Here is an 18,798-nt window from a genome sequence, read left to right as displayed (position 1 = left end):
GCATAAACCACAGATGATGGTCTCAATTGCTCCTCTTAACCTTGATGAAGATCGAGAGAAGCCTTCCTCTTAGGCTGTGGTTCTTGGTACTTTAGTGCCAGCGTGTCTTTACTTTTCAAGAAAGCTAACCACCTGTGCCTCCCCCTCTTCTAGGACCTGGTACAGTTGTACTGACATGGGGCACATTACACTGGAAAACTCACTTGCCAAACACTAACAAAGGCAACAAGGATAGCTCCGTTTCATTAGTTTTTCTGTCCCTGACACTTCCAATCCAAGAGACTGCATGGTATCCTGGGTCTACATGGCAATGGCGTTAGGGTAAGATAACCAACGGGGAGTACAGACACACCTGTGGGCTCCTCACCTCTCAGGGCTTCCATTTCACACGTCTTGAGTTGGCTCGAGTTGTGACTGTGGCTCTGGGGAATCAGCAAGTCCTCTCCTATCCCTCCCAAATCAAGACTCATGCAAAACACTGGCAAAGGAGCCAAGTTTACAGCCTAAATTTTATTATCTCCAAGTCACAATGCTGATCACAAATGTGCACCCTTTAAAATAGTAACAAACAACAACAACACACATGGAGAAATTCTTGCAACGAAACACAGTGGACCAACAGAGACAACTGTCACAGTGTCTTAAGGTCTGGGAATCTGGGCATGCTGCCCACAGGCTTGAGGAGACATCTTCAGGTTTAAGGCAAAGGGGACAGCCTACAAAAGGCACAACCACCAGCCACCCCTGGAAGAATCTCTTAGTTATTTCCTCCTTGGGGTTTACAGCTTGAGTGCCTCTCCCCACTCCCCACCCCACACCTGTGACTGAAGAGTGGTTAGATCAGCTGCTATAGAGAAGGAATAGAAACAGTGACATTACTTGGGGAGACAGCCACCACCATCTCCCTCAGGTTCTGTAGGACAGGGACAGTGGCCAAGTTACTCCTGGCAGACACAAGTGCTGCAGCAATAGGAATCTCTTCTGCAGAGGCAGCAGGGGAGTGGTTCAGCGCTGTGGATAGGGAGGAAAAGAGGGAGGAGCCCTTGCCCCAAAAGTGACTGGTTTCCTTAGGCCTGAAGCCCAGATGTGGTTTCTTCTGTTTGCAGGGACAGGAGCAGAACTTGGGGAAAATCAGGTAGTAACATCTAAAACACTTGTAGCAGGAAAAACATGGAGAAGAGCAACTGCAAAGTACAAGACAGACCGCTTGCTGGACAGTATCTGCCTCTAGAGAGATGCATTGGTCCACAGCAACTGGGAAGGGGGCGTGGTAGGTGGGATGGAAAGAAGAGAAGCAGGGCCCTCTAATTCCACTTACCTCAAAGACTGAGCCCTGAGGACTATGTGAATACAGACCCCTAAGGTGAAAAGGCTTACTCCACTTTCCCTTTCTCACAAAAGCATCTGGTTTGCCACCTCTCCCCACTGTAAAAGACTTTGCCCTCAAGTAGAGGACTGATGCCTACCACAGTACAGGGACTGATGGAGGCTCAGATTCCTGAAAACCGAAGTCAAGAAGAAGGGCTCCTACCAGTTTGAGCTTTTCTCTGCAATGAGACACTCTGTGGACGGCTCTGCTTCCATAGGGTTAGAGGAATTAAGAGAAGCCAAGTATATAATAACAAAGGCCAGCCAAAAATGAAAGGCCACCTTTTTGCAGGCTTGGTGGGGGAAAACTGGCTGGTAAAATTTCAATTATCTGGGATGCAGGGAAAATCCAAAAGGGAAACCAGAGGAGCTAGAAAATCAGAAGAATGAACCTGTCTCATTTAAAGGCAGAGAGAGAAAGAAACTAAAAGAATATTAATTTAAGAATAGCAAGCCAGGCTTTAAAAACGAACATCTTAGGAAACAAAACAAACAGGAAGGAGCTTCCCTGGGAGAAGACATTTGAATTTCCCAGGAAAAAGTGAAGAAGAGTAAAAGACAGGGGCTTCTAGATGCAGACCCAGAAGCTTGAGCTGACTGGATCTCTGCTCCTCTGAGCACAGCCAACTCAAGTAAAGAGTGGAGATGGGAGGAAGTCCACTTGGTTTGTCCCTTTCTCCAACAGAGCCTGTCCTCAGAGGAGGGCAGGGGTCCTTCTCATTCAGCTGCTTGCTGGTAGGAGCCACCCTATATCTTTGAAGCCTTCCTGGTAGTAAACAGCCAGTTGTATTTCTCTTCTTTCCTGGGTTCTCTGACAGTGGTGGGGAAAAGGGAAGAATCAGCAAAGCATTAATGGACCTTCTGGGCATTTACAAGCTGTTTTCAAAAAGCCACATTCCTAAATAATGTGTTTTAAAATAAAGTCCCTAACAAAACAACAACAAACCCCCCATGGTCTTTCTCCATGACCTTTAAAATTGGCTCTGCTGCAAATACCTCAAATTTAGATTTCCCCTTTCCTTAAAAAACAAAAACAAAAACAAAACAAAAAAACCGTCCTGCATTTTTTCCTTGCAGCTTCCCAAATGAAATTCTGCCAAGTTAACAATGGTTTCTGCTTCAACCCTGCTTAGTGCATTCCCAAAACAAAGCACCTGGCAAATTTTGAGACTCCTATAAGCCTCCCCATAAGATATCTCATGATTACAGCTTAAAGCACTAATTAGGGGATTATTAAGCAAGTAAGCATGAGCATTAGTTTTAAGAATTTATAAGAATGGTAGTACATTATATACTTACTTTTATATGTTTGATTTAAATTTTTTAGAAACTCCTATTAACTGGAACCCCTGCTTACAACCTGAAATAACAAAGTTAGAATTTGTTACCAGTCATTAAAACCAACCAACCATGGAGACACACCCAGAAAAGGAGAGAAATCTTCTAGGGGAAAGGAAAGCCCAGTGATGTTGGAAGCAGCTCGCATACCTCAGGTGGTGGGGGCTTGATGGTGACTGGCTGGGGAGTCCTCCGGGGTGGGGAGGGCTTTGGCTGCACCTGCTGCTGGGCGGGGTTATAGTAGGTCACTCCTCCATATACCTGTGATGGGGCCTGGGACCCCAATAAGGCAGAAGAAAAAGTTAGGGATACATTCACCTAAACTATAATGAACAGGAAACATTATTCAGGCACAAAAATAAAAGTACTGAGGAATTGTATAAATCTCTAAGCTGCCCCCCTTTAAAATAAGTGATTATTCATTTCTTCCTCACTATATCCTAATTATGTTCCGGTTCCTACTTCTTCAAAGTACTACTTAGCTTTCTCTAATTCCTACCATCAACTGAAAAATCAAAGAGGCTGAGCTCAGTGGTGACACTTCACATACAAGATGGTGTCAACTGTTGGGAGTTAAGCAGTACAGGGAGGGGTAAGGATAATGCAGCTTCTTTATTCAACTGAATAAACGGCAGAGACGGCCACCTAAGACATACCAAAACACCTGAATGAAACACCATTAAAGAAACAGAAGAGGGCGCCTGAGTGGCTCAGTCTGTTAAGCATCTGCTTTCAGCTCAGGTCATGATCCCAGGAGCCTGGGATCAACCCGTGAGCCTGCTTCTCCCTCTGCTCCTCCCCCCTGCTCACATTTGTGCGCTCTCTCTCTCCCTCAAATAAATAAAATCTTTAAAAAAGAAAAAAGAAACAGAAGAGAATAAATAGATGATGGGCATTACATAAGCTGCATTTCCAGCTCCTGACCACCAAGAGGCATCCTGGCGCCACATGCAAAATCAGTGGCATTGAAATGTTCTCTCAAATTCCTTAAGCATTCTCCCCACACCACATCCTTGTCTGATTTAAAGGATGCATACCTAGAAAAATCTGCTCATTAGCCATCTCACCTGCGTATTAGGATACAGATGAGGTGGCGGCGGGGGAGGCAGTGCCCCTGGAGCATAAGGGTAACTGGGATTACCAAAGTTCATGACGCCTGGAGCAGAAAAGTAAGTAGGAGCAAGCAACTGCTGAGGTGGTGGCTGTCCTGGAGACATGGACACTGGTGGGGGATAGAGACCCGGATTGGGCAGAGGTGCCGGTGTCTGGTGGGGATGTAAACCTGGACAGGAAGAGGAAAACAAAAACTGAAATAGAGGATGGCACCATTTCCATGGGATGGCTTGGCTGCCCTGCTCAGCACAGACTCAGGATGGAAGTCCTCAGGATGGACCCAAGAGGAGTTTGTTGCCCAAGCTGCCAGAGTGGCTAGCCTTGTGAGCAAGCAGCACAGAGCTCAGGAGAATGGAGTCTGTGAAGCCCCCAACACATATCCTCACGTACTGGAAGCATACAAGCAGAGGTGCAAAGCTTACCTGGGTGGGGAAGGTGCATTTCTGGCTGCACAATCATGCCCTGAGGAGGCAGTGGGGCAGGGCTGTCACCATGGGTATAGATTGGTCCCTGGAACTGCACTGTAAGATATCACATTGGGACTCTCATAAACCCTCACTCTTCATATCACATGGACAAATCTCCTTGTCCCCCAAACCCTTTAAAAGATGCTCTGTCAATTTTCCATGTGAAGAAAACAGCAGCCAGACAATGTTTGATAACCAGTGTGAGAAGTCAGAAGGGAAATCCAGGAGGCAAGAGGCTGGTCTCTTAGTTCACTTCACGCTGCCGAAAAAGGTGCCCCAATAATAAGAGAAAACTCACGTGGATCATAGTAATGTCCCTCCATGATACTGATGTGCACAGGAGGAGCAGGGGGCTCTGGCACAGGTCTTTGCCGCTGAGATGAATAGCGTTTGGCTCGCCCACCCTGGACACCCTGAAATAAAGAGGTCTGAGCAAAAACACTGCCAGAGGGCTGACTCTCATATCAAGTCCCACCCTACTTTAGGTGCTGCAAAACACACACTTGGTACATGGCACGTGTTTAAACAGTATTTGCAAAATGAGGGGTGCCTGACTGGCTCAGTCAGAAAAGCGTGCAACTCTTCATCTTGGGGTTGTGAGTTTGAGCCCCACATGGGTGTAGAGATTACTTAAATAAAGGAAAAAAAAAAGTGAGGGAAGAAAAAAAAGAGTAGGGGTGCCTGGGCTCAGTCAGTTAAGCATCCAACTCTTGATTTTGGCTCAGGTCATGATCTCAAGGTCATGAGAATGAGTCCCGTGTCGGGCTTCCTGCTGAGCTGAGCCTGGAGAACTGCTTAGGTTCTCTTTCTCCCTCTGTGCCACTCCCCTCCCTGCCCTGCACTCTCTTTCTCTGAAAGAAAAAAAGAAAGAAGAGAAAGAAAAGAAAGAAAAGAAAAAGAAAGAGAAAAGAAAGGAAAGAAAGGAAAGAAAGAAAAGAGTATTTGCAAAATGAATTAGAAAAACCAATGAGAAACATCAAGATCTGAACCTAGGCCTTGCTACCCTTTCTGGAGAGCCAAATTAAAAGAAATATGGGTAAATCAATGGAACACTGACTCCCAAGACCTTATCTTAGTTTAAACAATGAACAGCTGCTGCATGCAGGCCCCTCCCCCAACTACTCCCTTTCCCTTTCTGTACCATTTCTTCCATCCGGTTAAACTGAGGTGGAGGTCCTGCTCCCATGTGTATGTGGTTGGGCATACCTGTGATACAGCAAAAAAAGTCACGGCTACAGAGCAGATAGATACGAGTGGGACTAAAGAGAACATCAAGAAAATGACAAGTTTAAGAATCCAACACAGGGAACTGCCTTCTTCTTTTAAACTGACAAAATTCCTTTTAAACTATCTCTGCTTCCTGTCAATACCAGCATTTGGAAATTTGCACCCACTTTCTGCAACCTTAACACAGCAATAAAGCCTTTGAATGTGAAGCAAAAAAAAAAAAAAAAAAAAAGACTTCAATGAGAAAATGCAATTTTCCCACCAAATACTTCCTGTACAGAATCCATGGGAGGTTATAATCAGCACAGTCCATTATCAAACATATTGAAAAATCTCAGCCCTAAAGTTTCTGGACAACAACTGGACATTCTGTGAATCTGCTTGATTATTCCTGGCCACAGAGTTCTAGGCTGGAAGTTTGGGAAGATACTCCCCTCTGGCTGAAAATGACTCAGGACAAAAAAAAAGGATATTTTAGAGACTGTCTTCCAATGGTAGTAAGATACCAGTAGAAGGGTATACTCCTCCATCCAAAGATCAATTCCAGGTCCAGTTTAGGCTACACTGGTTTTTGGTATTCAAAAATCATGCACACCAGAGAAGGATGCTGAAACTCTCAGTCCAAATGAGGATTTCCAATCTTTAAGTTCAAAACAGATTTCAGAAACTAAGGAAAAGATCCTCTGATTTACCTGACTGGAGGGAGACAAAGACGGATGGGCAAGATCGGTGGTAGATAGGTCCTAGTTTCTAGAACTATGCTGTTCAACATGATATCCAGTAGCCACAAGTGCTTATTTAAATTTCAATTAATTAAAATTAAAAGTTCAGTCCCTCAGTCACTCTGGCCACATTACAAATATTCAAAAACTTCTTATACTAAAGAAAGTTCTATTGGGCAGTCTAGCTCTACATTAAGGAAATTAGGCTTTCCTTTCAAATAGACTAGACAATTCTCATCCAAATTCAAATAAGTTTCTGCCTTCAAACATTTAACCATTAGCTCATATAATAAGAACACTGCCCACCTTCTTTCAACTTTTCCTACAGAGAATGGGTAAAAGATTCTGCATGCAGGAGCTCCATACTGATGACTAGTCAGGTAATAGTAGGCAAAGTAGTAGGGGTAGTCTTGGGTAACATAAAACTTCTGAGGTCTTCGGATGAATATACCTATGAATCCATCCACTTCTTTCAGTTAATGAAAACAAAGATATTTGTCAGACCCCATATCCCTGAGACCTAAATCCCATGCCCACAAACCCAATGATGCACAGGGAAAAAAGCCAGTCACTAACCCTAAGGTACCCACCCCGAAGCTCACGTGGTTGCAGGAACGAAGGCTGCCCTGGACTCCAATTCTGTTCTGCTATATTTAGTTGTGCCACGTCTTGCTCAAGTCCACTTGTAGTAGAATCCACTGGAGCCTCCCAGTTTCCAGTCTTAGCAGGTGGAGGAGGGGTCGTTTCTGGGACTTGAGGTGCTGGGTTCAGGCCTTCGGGTGGGGGGGGCACCTCCTCTGCAACCTTGACTGCATCTCCAGCTTTGATTCTGGTTCTTCTTGCCCGGGAGTAGGATTTCTTCTCAACAGGCCTGTCAGGGGCTGGTGGTGCAGCATCGGGAGCAGCAGCTGGTATCTCTGAGGCCGCCTCCTCCTTCTCGGGACTGCCGAGCACTTGAGCATCAGCTTCTGGAGATGGGTCCCTCACGGGAGTCTGCTCTAGGCGCCGTGATCGGTAACTGTTTTCATGTTTAACAGTCTCACCACAACGGCCACCGTGCTGCCCACCAGCCTCCACAGGCCTAAAACCAGCACGACCTTCCTTGAAGCCCCCAGATCGAGAGTAATTCCTGGGAGCAGACATTCGGCCAGTCCCTGCAGCATTCCTGTTGATAAATGTCCTTGGTGGTAGGGTGCCCCCAGGACCCTGGTGGCGATGGGACTTGTTTGGCCGCTCAATAATCCAGTTTGGATCTCTCTGTGGAGGGCTCCCAAACCTGAATAAATGGAATGGCAAAAGTCTTAAGAAAAGAAATAACAAAAGAGACCACTAGAGATATAAACAGGGTCAGGGAGACTTCCCATATCTCATCCACTGAATTACAGGCTGGAATGGTTTTTTTAAAAAGCAGAGTTCTTTCTACAAATATAACAGTGTAAACTCCAAAATTTTCTCACCTGGGTTTCCGGATTCTTCGGGGTTTGATGTCATCAGGATTGTGAGCTGAGCGGATGTCATAGCCATAAAGAGCAATGAGCTCCTGTCGGGACTTTGGAGCTTGTTCATCTTCCCGGAACTTGTCATGCTCCCAGCGACCCTCATCCTTCCATAGCTTTCGCTGACGCCCCTTGGGTCTGGATAAAACCAGGGAAAAGTGTCTTAGGTTGGCAGACTCTGCCAAGTAAAAATATTCACGGAAAAAAAGAGGGATGGGCAGAGAAACAGTAGGAACTTCACTGGTCTCCCCATCTTCCCAGACAGATCATACAAAACCAAGAGTGAATCACAGCATCTCAGGGCCTGCTGGGCTCAAATAGAACAGGCACAGAAATGAGGAGAAGACTTTACTTCAAACCACCCGGCACCCTGGAAACATCTCTCGCCTATAAGGCAGCTTACACAAGTACTTCATGTCCCAGAGGCTTGAGCCTCAGACTAAGGAAGGCAATGGAAGCATGCGTCCTGATCCCAGCTCCTCCACCAAGAGTTACCAAATACTCTAAGCCTCACTTTCCTCATTTGTACAAAAGGGATAATCATAATAACCTTAAAGTACTGTGAGCAGTAAATCAGCAAAGCACCTGGCCTATAGTAAGCACTAAATACGTACTAAATAGCAGCAACAAGAGGCTGTTACCTGACTTCCTCCTCCTGTGTTTGCCCTCGAAGATCATGCTCAAAGAAGAGCCCTTTCCGGGGTATGTAGGCTGGGTTCTTCCGATCTTCATCATCATCCAAATGCTTAGGGCCCTTTTTACCCACTTTGTTCTCCACAGGTTCTGTGCTCTCCTAGAGGACAGATAAAGGGCTCCTTATTCTCTCCAAGGTTAAGAGCCCTTAATCTGACCCCCAAAATGGAGGCCTTTGGTGGACACTGACCTGTCCATCCCCACTCTGCCTCTCTCCAGTCACAGTGCCTTTGGTGTCAGGCTTTTCTTCTCCCTTCTCTTCTTTTGCTGAAGAATTAGCAGCATCATTGGCTTCTGATTTCAGCTCTACTTTGGAGTTTTCCTCTTCACTGTATTCCCCTTCTTCACCCTGAAAAAAGTTACCCTATCAGTTGGAAATGGTACATTTTTACCCCATTCTTTAGGTAAACATTTTCTAATGAACTTTTACTATAATGGAAGAATTAAAAGCAAACATATCAATACTCTTATTAAAATTTCTAGAGGATGGAGCACTTAAAAAAAAAACACAATAAAATATATATACATACATTTATATAGATCCATGTAAGTTTTCCAGGAAGACATGCAAGGAAATGTTAACGGTGGTAGCCTCTAGGGAAGGAGCCCAGGAGATATGAAAGGGAGGCTTTAAACTGCCTAGCATACAGAAGAAGACTAATCTTTGTTGATAATTTCTCTCCATCTTCATGGATTGTTTCTTAAACATGCAGGCCCTAAAAACTACACTCCAACTCAAGTTGTGAATTCTCTCATCTCAAAATGGCTTAGAGCATATTCTCAACCTTTCAGATTATGTGAACCTCTTTTAGGCTCTAAAATTTTCATGGATCTCCATTAGACAATAGCTCAGTATAATATCCACTGACTGAAAAAATGTATGACCAACAACTACTATACGTTCAGTAATACTTCAAAATAAATTTACATTGTATTAATTTATATTTTCAAAAACAGTACTGCATAAAGGTGGGAGATGTAGATTTAGTCCATAAATAATAAGAGCTGAACTAGCGAACTTGCAAACTCTTTGTAATAACACTATGATTTCTTTTTTTTTTTTTTTAAGATTTTCTTTATTTATTTGACAGAGAGAGACACAGTGAGAGAGGGAACATAAGCAGGGGGAGTGGCAGAGGGAGAAGCAGGCTTCCCGCTGAGCAGAGAGCCCGATGTGGGGCTCGATCCCAGGACCCTGGGATCATGACCTGAGCCAAAGGCAGACGCTTAACGACTGAGCCACCCAGGCGCCCCAACACTATGATTTCTCAACCCTCAAACTGGGAAATAGTGGCTTACAGCTTTTATATCTATGATACAAATACTCAATTTTCTGTAGCATGAGATCCCCTTAGCCAACAACTCTCTCCAGAATTATATAATTTAGAAATGAAAACCAAGCCCACGTGCTCTCTTGCCTCTCTACTATGCCTTCCCTCTCGGCCACATCAAGATTAGATAATCCTGCTTGTGACAAACTGCTGGGTCTATTCTACAGAGGACCGTCCTTAGGCTATCTTCTGAATAGGGGCCACCAGAAAGGGTCAGGTAATAGAGGTGCGGCTAGTTCTAGGCAGGGAAAAGGAGTAACTAAAGCTCATGCTGAGGGAACTGGCTTTAGAATACTCTCATCTCACAATTCTCTCAGGATTTGGACCTCGGGGGCAGAGCTATAGGCTAGGGGAGGGCAGCAGGTTCAGACACCTGAAGACAAAGAAATGGGTTCAAAGAAAGTTGGGTTAGTTCCCATTGTTGGGTTAACAGGTCAGGGTGCCAATACCCCTGTGCCACCCGGTAGATATTGTGCACACTGGTCTTATTCTCCTACTGGGTCTGACACTTGACCTCTCGTAACTCCAGCCCCAGGCTAACATCAGGAATGTGATCAAAGAGTCCCACTGTGAGATTCCTGATGAAATAAGAAGCTCTCAAGCTTTAAGTTTCTGTCCTTTCTTCAAACAGAGTGAGGTCTACCCAACCCGCCCAGACAAGCCAATTAACTCCTCTTCCCTGCTCAGCATCCAGGTGTTTCAGCCTCTAAGTGTTCTGGGTGAGGATTCCCAGAGAGGCAATACTGTTGTGAAACTCTCAATTTGAGGGAGACCACACCCACACTGTAAGGATTAAGCCTTTACCCATAGCCTTTTTTTTTTTTAAGATTTTATTTATTTATTTAAAAGAGAGCAGAGCGAGCAAGAGAGAACACAAGCAGGGATGAGGGGCAGAGGGAGAGGGAGAAGCAGGCTTCCCACTGAGCAGGGAAGCCTGCTTCCCTGGGATCATGACCTGAGCTGAAGGCAGATGCTTAACGACTGAGCCACCCAGGCGCCCCTCAAATAAATATATTCTTAAAAAAATTTTTTAACTCAAAATGGATCAAAAATCTAAATTTAAGAGTTAAAACTATAGAACTCTTTTTTTTAAAAGATTTTATTTATTTACCTGACAGAGAGAGAGCACAAGCAGGGGGAACAGCAGGCAGGGGGAGAGGGAGAAGCAGGCTTCCTGCTGAGCAGGGAGGCCGACGCGGGGCTCCATCCCAGGACCCTGCCACTTAACTGCTTAACCAACTGAGCCACCCAGGCACCCGAAAACTATAGAACTCTTATAAGAAAACATAGGAGTTAATCTTCAAGACTCTGGTTTTGGCACGGATTCAGCAAAGCCTTCTTAGATAGGATATCAAAAGCAGGAGCAAAAAGAAAAACCAGATATATTGGACTTTATCAAAACTGAAACCTAACACCATCAAGAAAGTAAAAAGAAAACCCACAGAATGGGGAAAAAAAAGATTTGCAAATCATATATCTGATAAGAACTTGTATCTTGAATATTTTATGAAGAATTCTTACAACTCAATAAAAAGACAATCCAATTAAAAAATGGACAAAGTATCTGAATAGGCATTTTTTCCAAGGAAGATACACAAATGGCCAATAAGCACAAGGAAATGTTCAACATCATTAGCTGTCAGGGAAATGCAAATTCAAAATGAGGCACCATTTCACACCTACTAGGATGGCTAGAATCAAAAACTCAAGGCAAGACAACTACATGCTGGCGAGTACATAAGGAAATTCCATATATTGCTGTTGGGAATGTAAAATGGTGCAGCTGCTTTGGAAAACAGCTGGGCAGTTCCTCAGAGGATTAAACACAGTTACCATGAGGCACCTGGGTAGCTCAGTGGATTAGGCATCCGACTTCAGCTCAGGTAGTGATCCTGGGATCAGGTCCCACTTCAGGCTCCCCACTTGGTGGGGAGTCTGCTTGTCCCTCTCCCTCTGCCCCTCCCCCTGCTCATGCTTGCTCGCTCGCTCTCCCAAATAATTAAATAAAAAGTAATCTTTGGGGGAAAAAAAAGATTAAAAAGAAAAAAACACAGTTACCATATGACTTAGCAACTCCATTCCTAGGTACACAGCCAAGAGAAATGAAAATATACATCCACACAAAAAGTTGTACACTAATGTTTACAGCAACATTATTCATAATACAAAAAACAGAAACCCAAATGTCCATCAATGAATGAATAAACAAAATGTGGTATACCCATACAATGGAATGTTACTCAGCCATAAAAAGGAATTAAGTACGGATACATGGTACAACAGGGATGAAAACTGTGAAAATATAATGCTAAGTGAAAGAAGCCAGTCACAAAAGTCCATATATTATGATTCCATTCATATGAAAGGCCAGGATAGGAAAATTCCTAGACACAAAAAGTAGATGTGTGATTGCTTAGGGACCAGGGGATGAGAATGGAGGAACTGGGGGGCAGGGGGAATAACAGCTAAAGGGTACAAGGTTTCTTTTCAAGGTGATGAAAATGTTCTGAAACTAATCGTGGTTAATAGTTGCATGTATCTGTGTATACACAAAAAACCACAGAATTGTACATTTTAAATAAATTGTATGGTTTGTAAATCATATCTCAATAAAGCTGTTTTTTTTTTTTAAGATTTTGTTTTTATTTATTTGACAGAGAGAGACACAGCGAGAGAGAGAGCACAAGCAGGGGGAGTGAGAGAGGGAGAAGCAGGCTCCCCGTTGAGCAGGGAGCCCGATGCTGGGCTCGATCCCAGGACCCCGGGACCATGACCTGAGCCGAAGGCAGACGCTTATCGACTGAGCCACCCAGGCACCCCCTCAATAAAGCTGTTTTTAGAAAACCTACCTAGGGACGCCTGGGTGGCTCAGTCGATAAGCGTCTGCCTTCGGCTCAGGTCATGATCCCAGGGTCCTGGGATCGAGCCCCGCATCGGGCTCCCTGCTCTGCAGGAAGCCTGCTTCTCCCTCTCCCACTCCCCCTGCTTGTGTTCCCTCTCTCGCTGTGTCTCTCTCTGTCAAATAAATAAATAAAATCTTTAAAATAAATAAATAAATAATTAATTAAAAACCTACCTAGGGGCACCTGGCTGCCTCAGCCCGTAGAGCATCCAACTCTTAACTGATCTTGGGGTCACTGAGTCTGAGGCCCACATTGGGAGAGTAGAGTTTATGTTTTTATTATTTTTCAAAGATTTCATTTATTTATTTGACAAAGAGAGAGCGAGAGAGCACAAGTAGGGGGAGGAGCAGAGGGAGAGGGAGAAGGAGGCTCCCTACTGAGCAGGGAGCCCGACTCAGGAGCCCAGAGATCATGACCTGAGCCACAGGCAGACGCTTAACCAACTGAGCCACGCAGGTGTCCCTAGAGTTTACTTTAAAACAAACAAAAATCAAGGGCGCCTGGGTGGCTCAGTTGGTTGGGCGACTGCCTTTGGCTCAGGTCATGATCCTGGAGTCCCTGGATCGAGTCCCGCATCGGGCTCCCTGCTCGGCAGGGAGTCTGCTTCTCCCTCTGACCTTCCCCCCTCTCATGTGCTCTCTCTCATTCTCTCTTTCTCAAATAAATAAATAAAATCTTTAAAAAAAAAAAAAACAAACAAACAAACAAACAAACAAAAATCAAAACAAAAAAACCCCAGCCTTTTACTCCTATTCTTACTTATTCGCTTACCCTCTCATCTCCAACTTAAAGATATCCACTCCTTTGACCCTTCCACCTTCTCCCTATCAGTCTTTTTCCACACTTTCCTCTCTCTCTAGTCTCCATGGCCCATTATTTCAATCACTCCTAGATTCCAATCACCAAGTCCCTTGCCACTCCCCTGTGCCCAGGACTAGATCAACTCAAATGTCTGCTTTTTCTAGGTCTACAACCAAACTATTAATCATCAATGAAGGGGTTTAAAAAAAAAAAAAAACACACAACTTCACACATCGGTGCCACCTCCAACCTCAACTGCTTAAACCTCCTTTAGTCTGACAATTCCTCCCCTGATCCTCCCTCCACTAACCTCCCTACTCAGTGTCTTTCCTCCTATTTCATAAGGAAAACAAAATGAAGAAGAGAACAGCAGTTTCCTCCCCAGGACCTAAAAAAATATATACTGGGAATATCTAGACAAAAACAGCCAAGTGACCAAAAGGGAAAGAAACTAAGTGATTATCAGTCAGTTTTGTTCAAGATAAAATCTTTGGTTCATGTTGTCTTTCCATGGATCTGGAAATACCAATTATTTGCAGGAAATACAAAGGACAGAGGGAGCATGTTGAGTTGTACCATGAGTGAGCGAGCAATCATCAAAATCTTTTCAACAGATAAACTGTATGGAAAAGAAAGGGATGAAAAACTAACCTGCAGACTACGAGACAGATCAAATTTTAACATGCAAGACTAAACTGTAGTGTATAGGTATATAGTTAGTAACCCAGAAAACTGCAAGCAAGTAATGCATTACTATGAAAGTCAGGACACCAGGCCTTCTTCTCTAATCTGGACCATTGCTGTCCCATACAGCAGCCACTAGCCGCACACGGCTATCGAGTACTTAAAGTGTGGCTTTGCAAATGAAGAACTGAAGTTTTAAGTTTAATTAAATAGCCACATCTAGCTGATGATTACTGTATTGGACAGAGTAGAACTAGACCTCCTTCTTAATTTTCAGACAATATATACTATATATTGCCATTTCAAAGTCCCACAGGTCCCTCAATTTCAAAACATCCAAAACTTAACCCACCGGTGTCCTTCCTGAAATCTCCTGTGTCCCGTTCTTAGTGAATAACATCATTCATCAACTTGGGCATCCTTTTGACTCCTTAATTCACACTCCAGATTCAATCAAGAAGTTCTGGTAGTACCACCTAAACATCTCTCAAATCTGAGTCCCACTGCCCTGTCTCTTCTTTAGGGCACCATCATGTTCCTTGGCTTATCCTAACAACCTCTTAACAGCTCTCCCTGTCCCAAGTCTTGTTTCATCTTCCATACTTAAGGCTTCAGTAGCCTTCTTTCGTTATTAGGATAACATCCAAACTCATTTACATACAGAATGGTAAGATGCTATACATTCACAATCACCAAACCTCACTGAACACTCCATACTGCCTGACAATCTTTCCAGGGTTTCCATTCTCTAGTGACTACTGCAAACATTCCTCACCCCCAAACTTCTCATCTCCCTTTTACTTTTTGTAGATAACTTCATCACTGACTTCAGAGAAAATAAGGCATCTCATTAATCACCACATTCTGTGAATTCCATAACCTAAATAACTTTCAATTCTGTCCACTTCTACTTTCACTGCTACTACTCCACTCCAGGCCACACTTAATGCTTGCCTAGACTTCCGTAATAGCTTTAACTAGCTTTCCTGCCTCCAATCTTGCTCCCCTCAGATCAACTATCATTGTAGACAAAATAACTGTTATAAAGTAATAATTCTCAAATTTTACTGTGCATAAACATCAATCTGGGATCTTGTTAACATATAAATGTCTGAGTCTTCCCTCCCTCTGCAAGATCTTATTTCAACAGAACTGGCCAATTGGATTTTCTGATGCAGGTGTTCTTTGGGTCTGACAAATCTTTAAAATTTAAGTCTAATCCCTATCACACACTTGTTTAAAACCCTGTTATGCTTTCTCACTTCCTTAGAATAAAATCCAAATACATTTTAATAGGGTTCACAAGGTATTTTAAGATTTGGACTCAGACTCATCACTTAGCACCAGTCACACTAAACTTTTCACATCCTCCAACTTGTCATACAGTCCATCCCTTCAAGACCTTCTTCCCAGTGTTTCCTCTGCTTAGAATACTCTGCCTGGCTCACTCCCACTCACCCTTCAAGTCTCTATTTTAACATCTCATCCCCTAAGCATTTCCAAACAGTTAGTTGGCTGCCCCTGCCATGTGCTCCCGAAACACCCTATGCTTCTGATAGTGTGACACTTACCAAACATTACCGTAATTACTTGTCCGTTTCCCCCCAAAATGTAAATTCCAGGAGGGCAGAACCATGTCTGTCTTTTATTCCAGTGCCTAGTACAACTCCTGCACACAGCAAGTACATAATGAAGACAAGGAACAAGTAAACCCCTTCATATCTGGCCCCTGTTCACTGATTTGCCTTTATTTCTGGTATCCATCCTGTCCCAACAATGTTCCAGCCACACCAAACTACTTTCAAGTTTCCAAATAATCAGTCTTCTCTCCTGTGTCTGGACTTTCACAGTAGTTGTTCCCTCTGCCGAAAACATGGCCTGACTAACTGCAACTTATTCTTTCCTGATTGCCTAAGATGGATTCAGTACTCAGCCATTAATACCCTACTTAACCCTATCCCTGGCAGTTGTCACCATGTCCTATGACTGTCTGCATGTTTATCTGACCTCCTAACTCATTCCTAAGACAGAAATTTTAGTATAGTGTTCACTGTTGCATCTCTAGGACTTAATAGAAATCTAATATGTAGCAACAGTTCTATAAAATTTATAGAATGAACCTTTGATCCATAATCTAATTCCTCCTGTCCATAACCCCATGACCCAAATTCCAGAACTCAGGACTTAATATTCAACAACCCCAGGAAATAAAACAGCCATTCATATAGCATCTCTAGTAGTTCATCCAACCAAAACAAGTAAGGCCACAAAAGTTTGGCTTATGGAAATTTTCTCCTGAATTTCAGAGGGAGAAAGTTCCCTATAAACTGAGGGATGTTTCTGATACAAACCACTCAGAATCCTGCCCTTTTAAGGTTTTCAGATACACTTGAAAAAAATATCCAACTAGCTGGTTTCATTCCCTAGGCAGCATGAAAGGAACTGTCATCCTGTGAAGGGCTTCAGGATGTTCTCATTCTCCTATTTAGAACCTTATTTTCTTCGGACAGGGTGAAAAGCCAACTACTAACCGTGTTAACATATGAAACCTGAAAAGGCATGCACCAAACTTCCCTCACTCTAAGTAAACAAGACCTTTTATAACAGTTTCTGAAAAGCATAAATGAAGAATGCACAAGAGAAATAACAAGTAGGTCACGGTACTTTTGAACCACAGGTGTGTGTCCATGTTTTTAAAATATATTTAAAAATTTCCAACCTGTAGCCATAGAAAAAAAAAGAACCTATCACACTCACTTCAGAGTCTTCTGCACTTTCATAATCCGACAGAACAGCTGAAAGAAAACAGAAATATGTAAAGAAAAAAATCAACATAAATTATTATAAATATATTTCCTGATTGTTTTTTAAGTCAAACTAAGACTCTCATTCAATTCTGACATCAACCTATCAGAGAGATAAAATTATGGTCCACATTTACAAATGGGAAACACGGTCGAAGAGTGATTTGCCCAAGATCATACTGCTAAAACGTAAGCTTGTAGGCACTCTGCTACAAAGAGCCACTTTCCGGCACCCTCTCCCAAATCCTTAACAGTCTGAGAGGATGTCAATTGGTGGAAATAGGTGATCTGACTGTACAGTCAAAAAACTTGTCATGATGCTACTCACCATCGCCCTCGATGCCATCTTCACTCTCCTGAAGGAAAGAGGACATAGGTTAGTTCCGTGATTTCCAAAGGGCGGGGAGCTGAAGACTCAACACGAACTGGGTGAACAGGGAGATGAGGAAAGATACATCTTTAACAAGTAGCGACCAAAGGAGGTCCGGTCTCTTCACTTCCAGCCCCAATTTCTGAATAAACATCCGCTTTTCACGTGCAGCGCCTCTGCCCTTCTCCCAGAAACCCCTAACACCTCCTCCTCCCTTGGGGCTCCGGATGCACACTGCACTGTGATAGCTCTCTTCTCTAACACAGTAAGCCCCAGCAGCTACCATCAACTCCCAGCCTCCCCTCACCACCTACACCCCGCCCCCGGGCCCGCCCCACCCGCGCGCACTCACACATTCCGACTCCTCGGCGCTCTTAGCCCCCCCGCTCTCCACCCGCCGCAGATGAAGGGCCCCAGCTCGGCCTCCGCGCTGGGAAGGCAGAGAGCCACTGCCACCGCCTCCAGCGCTACCGCTGCAGCTCCCGCCGCCCCGCGCCGGGGAGCCGCCGCTGTCTGAGCCCGAAGCACCAGACTCCTCGTCCTCCGTGTCCTGCGAAGCGCGCTGCCGCCGCCGATCCGCCATCTTACGGAGAACGGCCGCCGACGGCCAGCTCCTTACGTACCGCGCCCGTCGCAGGGGCTGCCGGGAGGCTCGAGAGCTAGTCCCAGCATGCTTCACGTGCGACACTGGCCGCCGCGCTTTTCAGGGGGAGGGGCTAGGGGCGGGGTGGCCGCCCTGCGGCACGTTTGCCGGCGAGCGGGATTACGTAACCGGTGACGTACGGGGGGCGTGCCGCGACCCCTGTCTTCCCTGGGGTGGGCCCCCGGCGAGGGGAGCTGAGCTCCGTCAGCCGCCTCCGGTTCCTCGCCCAGCCATCTTGGGCCTTCCGAGTGGAAGGCGCCCACCTGTCACAGCTTCACTGCGGCACTGGGGCTGTTTCATAGTTTTCTATTTCCGTTTCTCGTTTCTACCTACGTTTGAAGCCGATCATTTTACTGCGTTCGTTTGCTTGGTAAAATCACGAGTCAAGGTAAACCTCCAAAGCTGTTGTGCTGCATCAGATTTGCCACAGCAGCCCATTTGAAACTAAAGATGAAGGAGAAAGTTGTCTGCAGTGAAGCTCGAGGACTTAGTGTTGCAGCACTACCATGTTTTTTCTGTTTTCTCATGTCCTCTTCCTTCTTGTATCTTCCCACTCCAGCTATCACTTCTCCCAGAGTGCAGGCTGGTATGATGCTAGACTTAACCAAGATTTTGGAACCGATTTTAAAAAAAAGATGATCATAGGAACCAGCGTTGGTTCAATATCCTGACATGATTCCCTTTTTAAGGGTTACCAGACAGGTAGATGAGGGGAATGCTTTGATTTTGGCAAGACTTTGTCAAAAGCCTTAATTGTCAGCAATAAAAAAAAAAAAAGAAAGAAAAGGTATATTTTCTTTGGACCATAAGATGTACATTCAAAATGCATAAGCTAAGT

At 44.4% G+C, this 18,798-nt stretch overlaps 1 protein-coding gene across 5 annotated transcripts; it reads right to left on the bottom strand.

The window, feature by feature from the left end:
* Positions 1-490: 490 nt before the first annotated feature.
* On the bottom strand, positions 491-17,968 carry CASC3 (CASC3 exon junction complex subunit). 5 transcript variants are annotated; one of them, XM_036079991.2, is made up of 14 exons: positions 17,670-17,965; positions 17,276-17,303; positions 16,901-16,938; positions 8,615-8,773; positions 8,373-8,524; positions 7,693-7,869; positions 6,838-7,511; positions 5,428-5,492; positions 4,585-4,699; positions 4,242-4,340; positions 3,774-3,988; positions 2,857-2,979; positions 2,668-2,728; positions 491-2,179 (listed from the first exon to the last, which is right to left on the bottom strand). In XM_036079991.2, the coding sequence occupies exons 1-13, from the start codon at positions 17,898-17,900 to the stop codon at positions 2,705-2,707; spliced, it is 2,100 nt and encodes a 699-aa protein (XP_035935884.1). In that variant the 5' UTR covers positions 17,901-17,965; the 3' UTR covers positions 491-2,179; positions 2,668-2,704. The 5 variants fall into 5 exon arrangements, 4 of the variants coding, with proteins under 4 accessions (XP_035935884.1, XP_035935883.1, XP_035935886.1 ...); XM_036079990.2 differs by having other exon boundaries at positions 6,826-7,511; positions 17,670-17,964; XM_036079993.2 differs by lacking the exon at positions 4,242-4,340 and having other exon boundaries at positions 6,826-7,511; positions 17,670-17,966.
* Between the last annotated feature and the right edge of the window lie 830 nt (positions 17,969-18,798).

This window comes from Halichoerus grypus, chromosome 2 (genome assembly GCF_964656455.1).
Source record: "Halichoerus grypus chromosome 2, mHalGry1.hap1.1, whole genome shotgun sequence".
In the NCBI taxonomy this organism is placed as follows: Eukaryota; Metazoa; Chordata; class Mammalia; order Carnivora; family Phocidae; genus Halichoerus; species Halichoerus grypus.
This window is presented reverse-complemented; position numbering and strand designations above follow the sequence as displayed.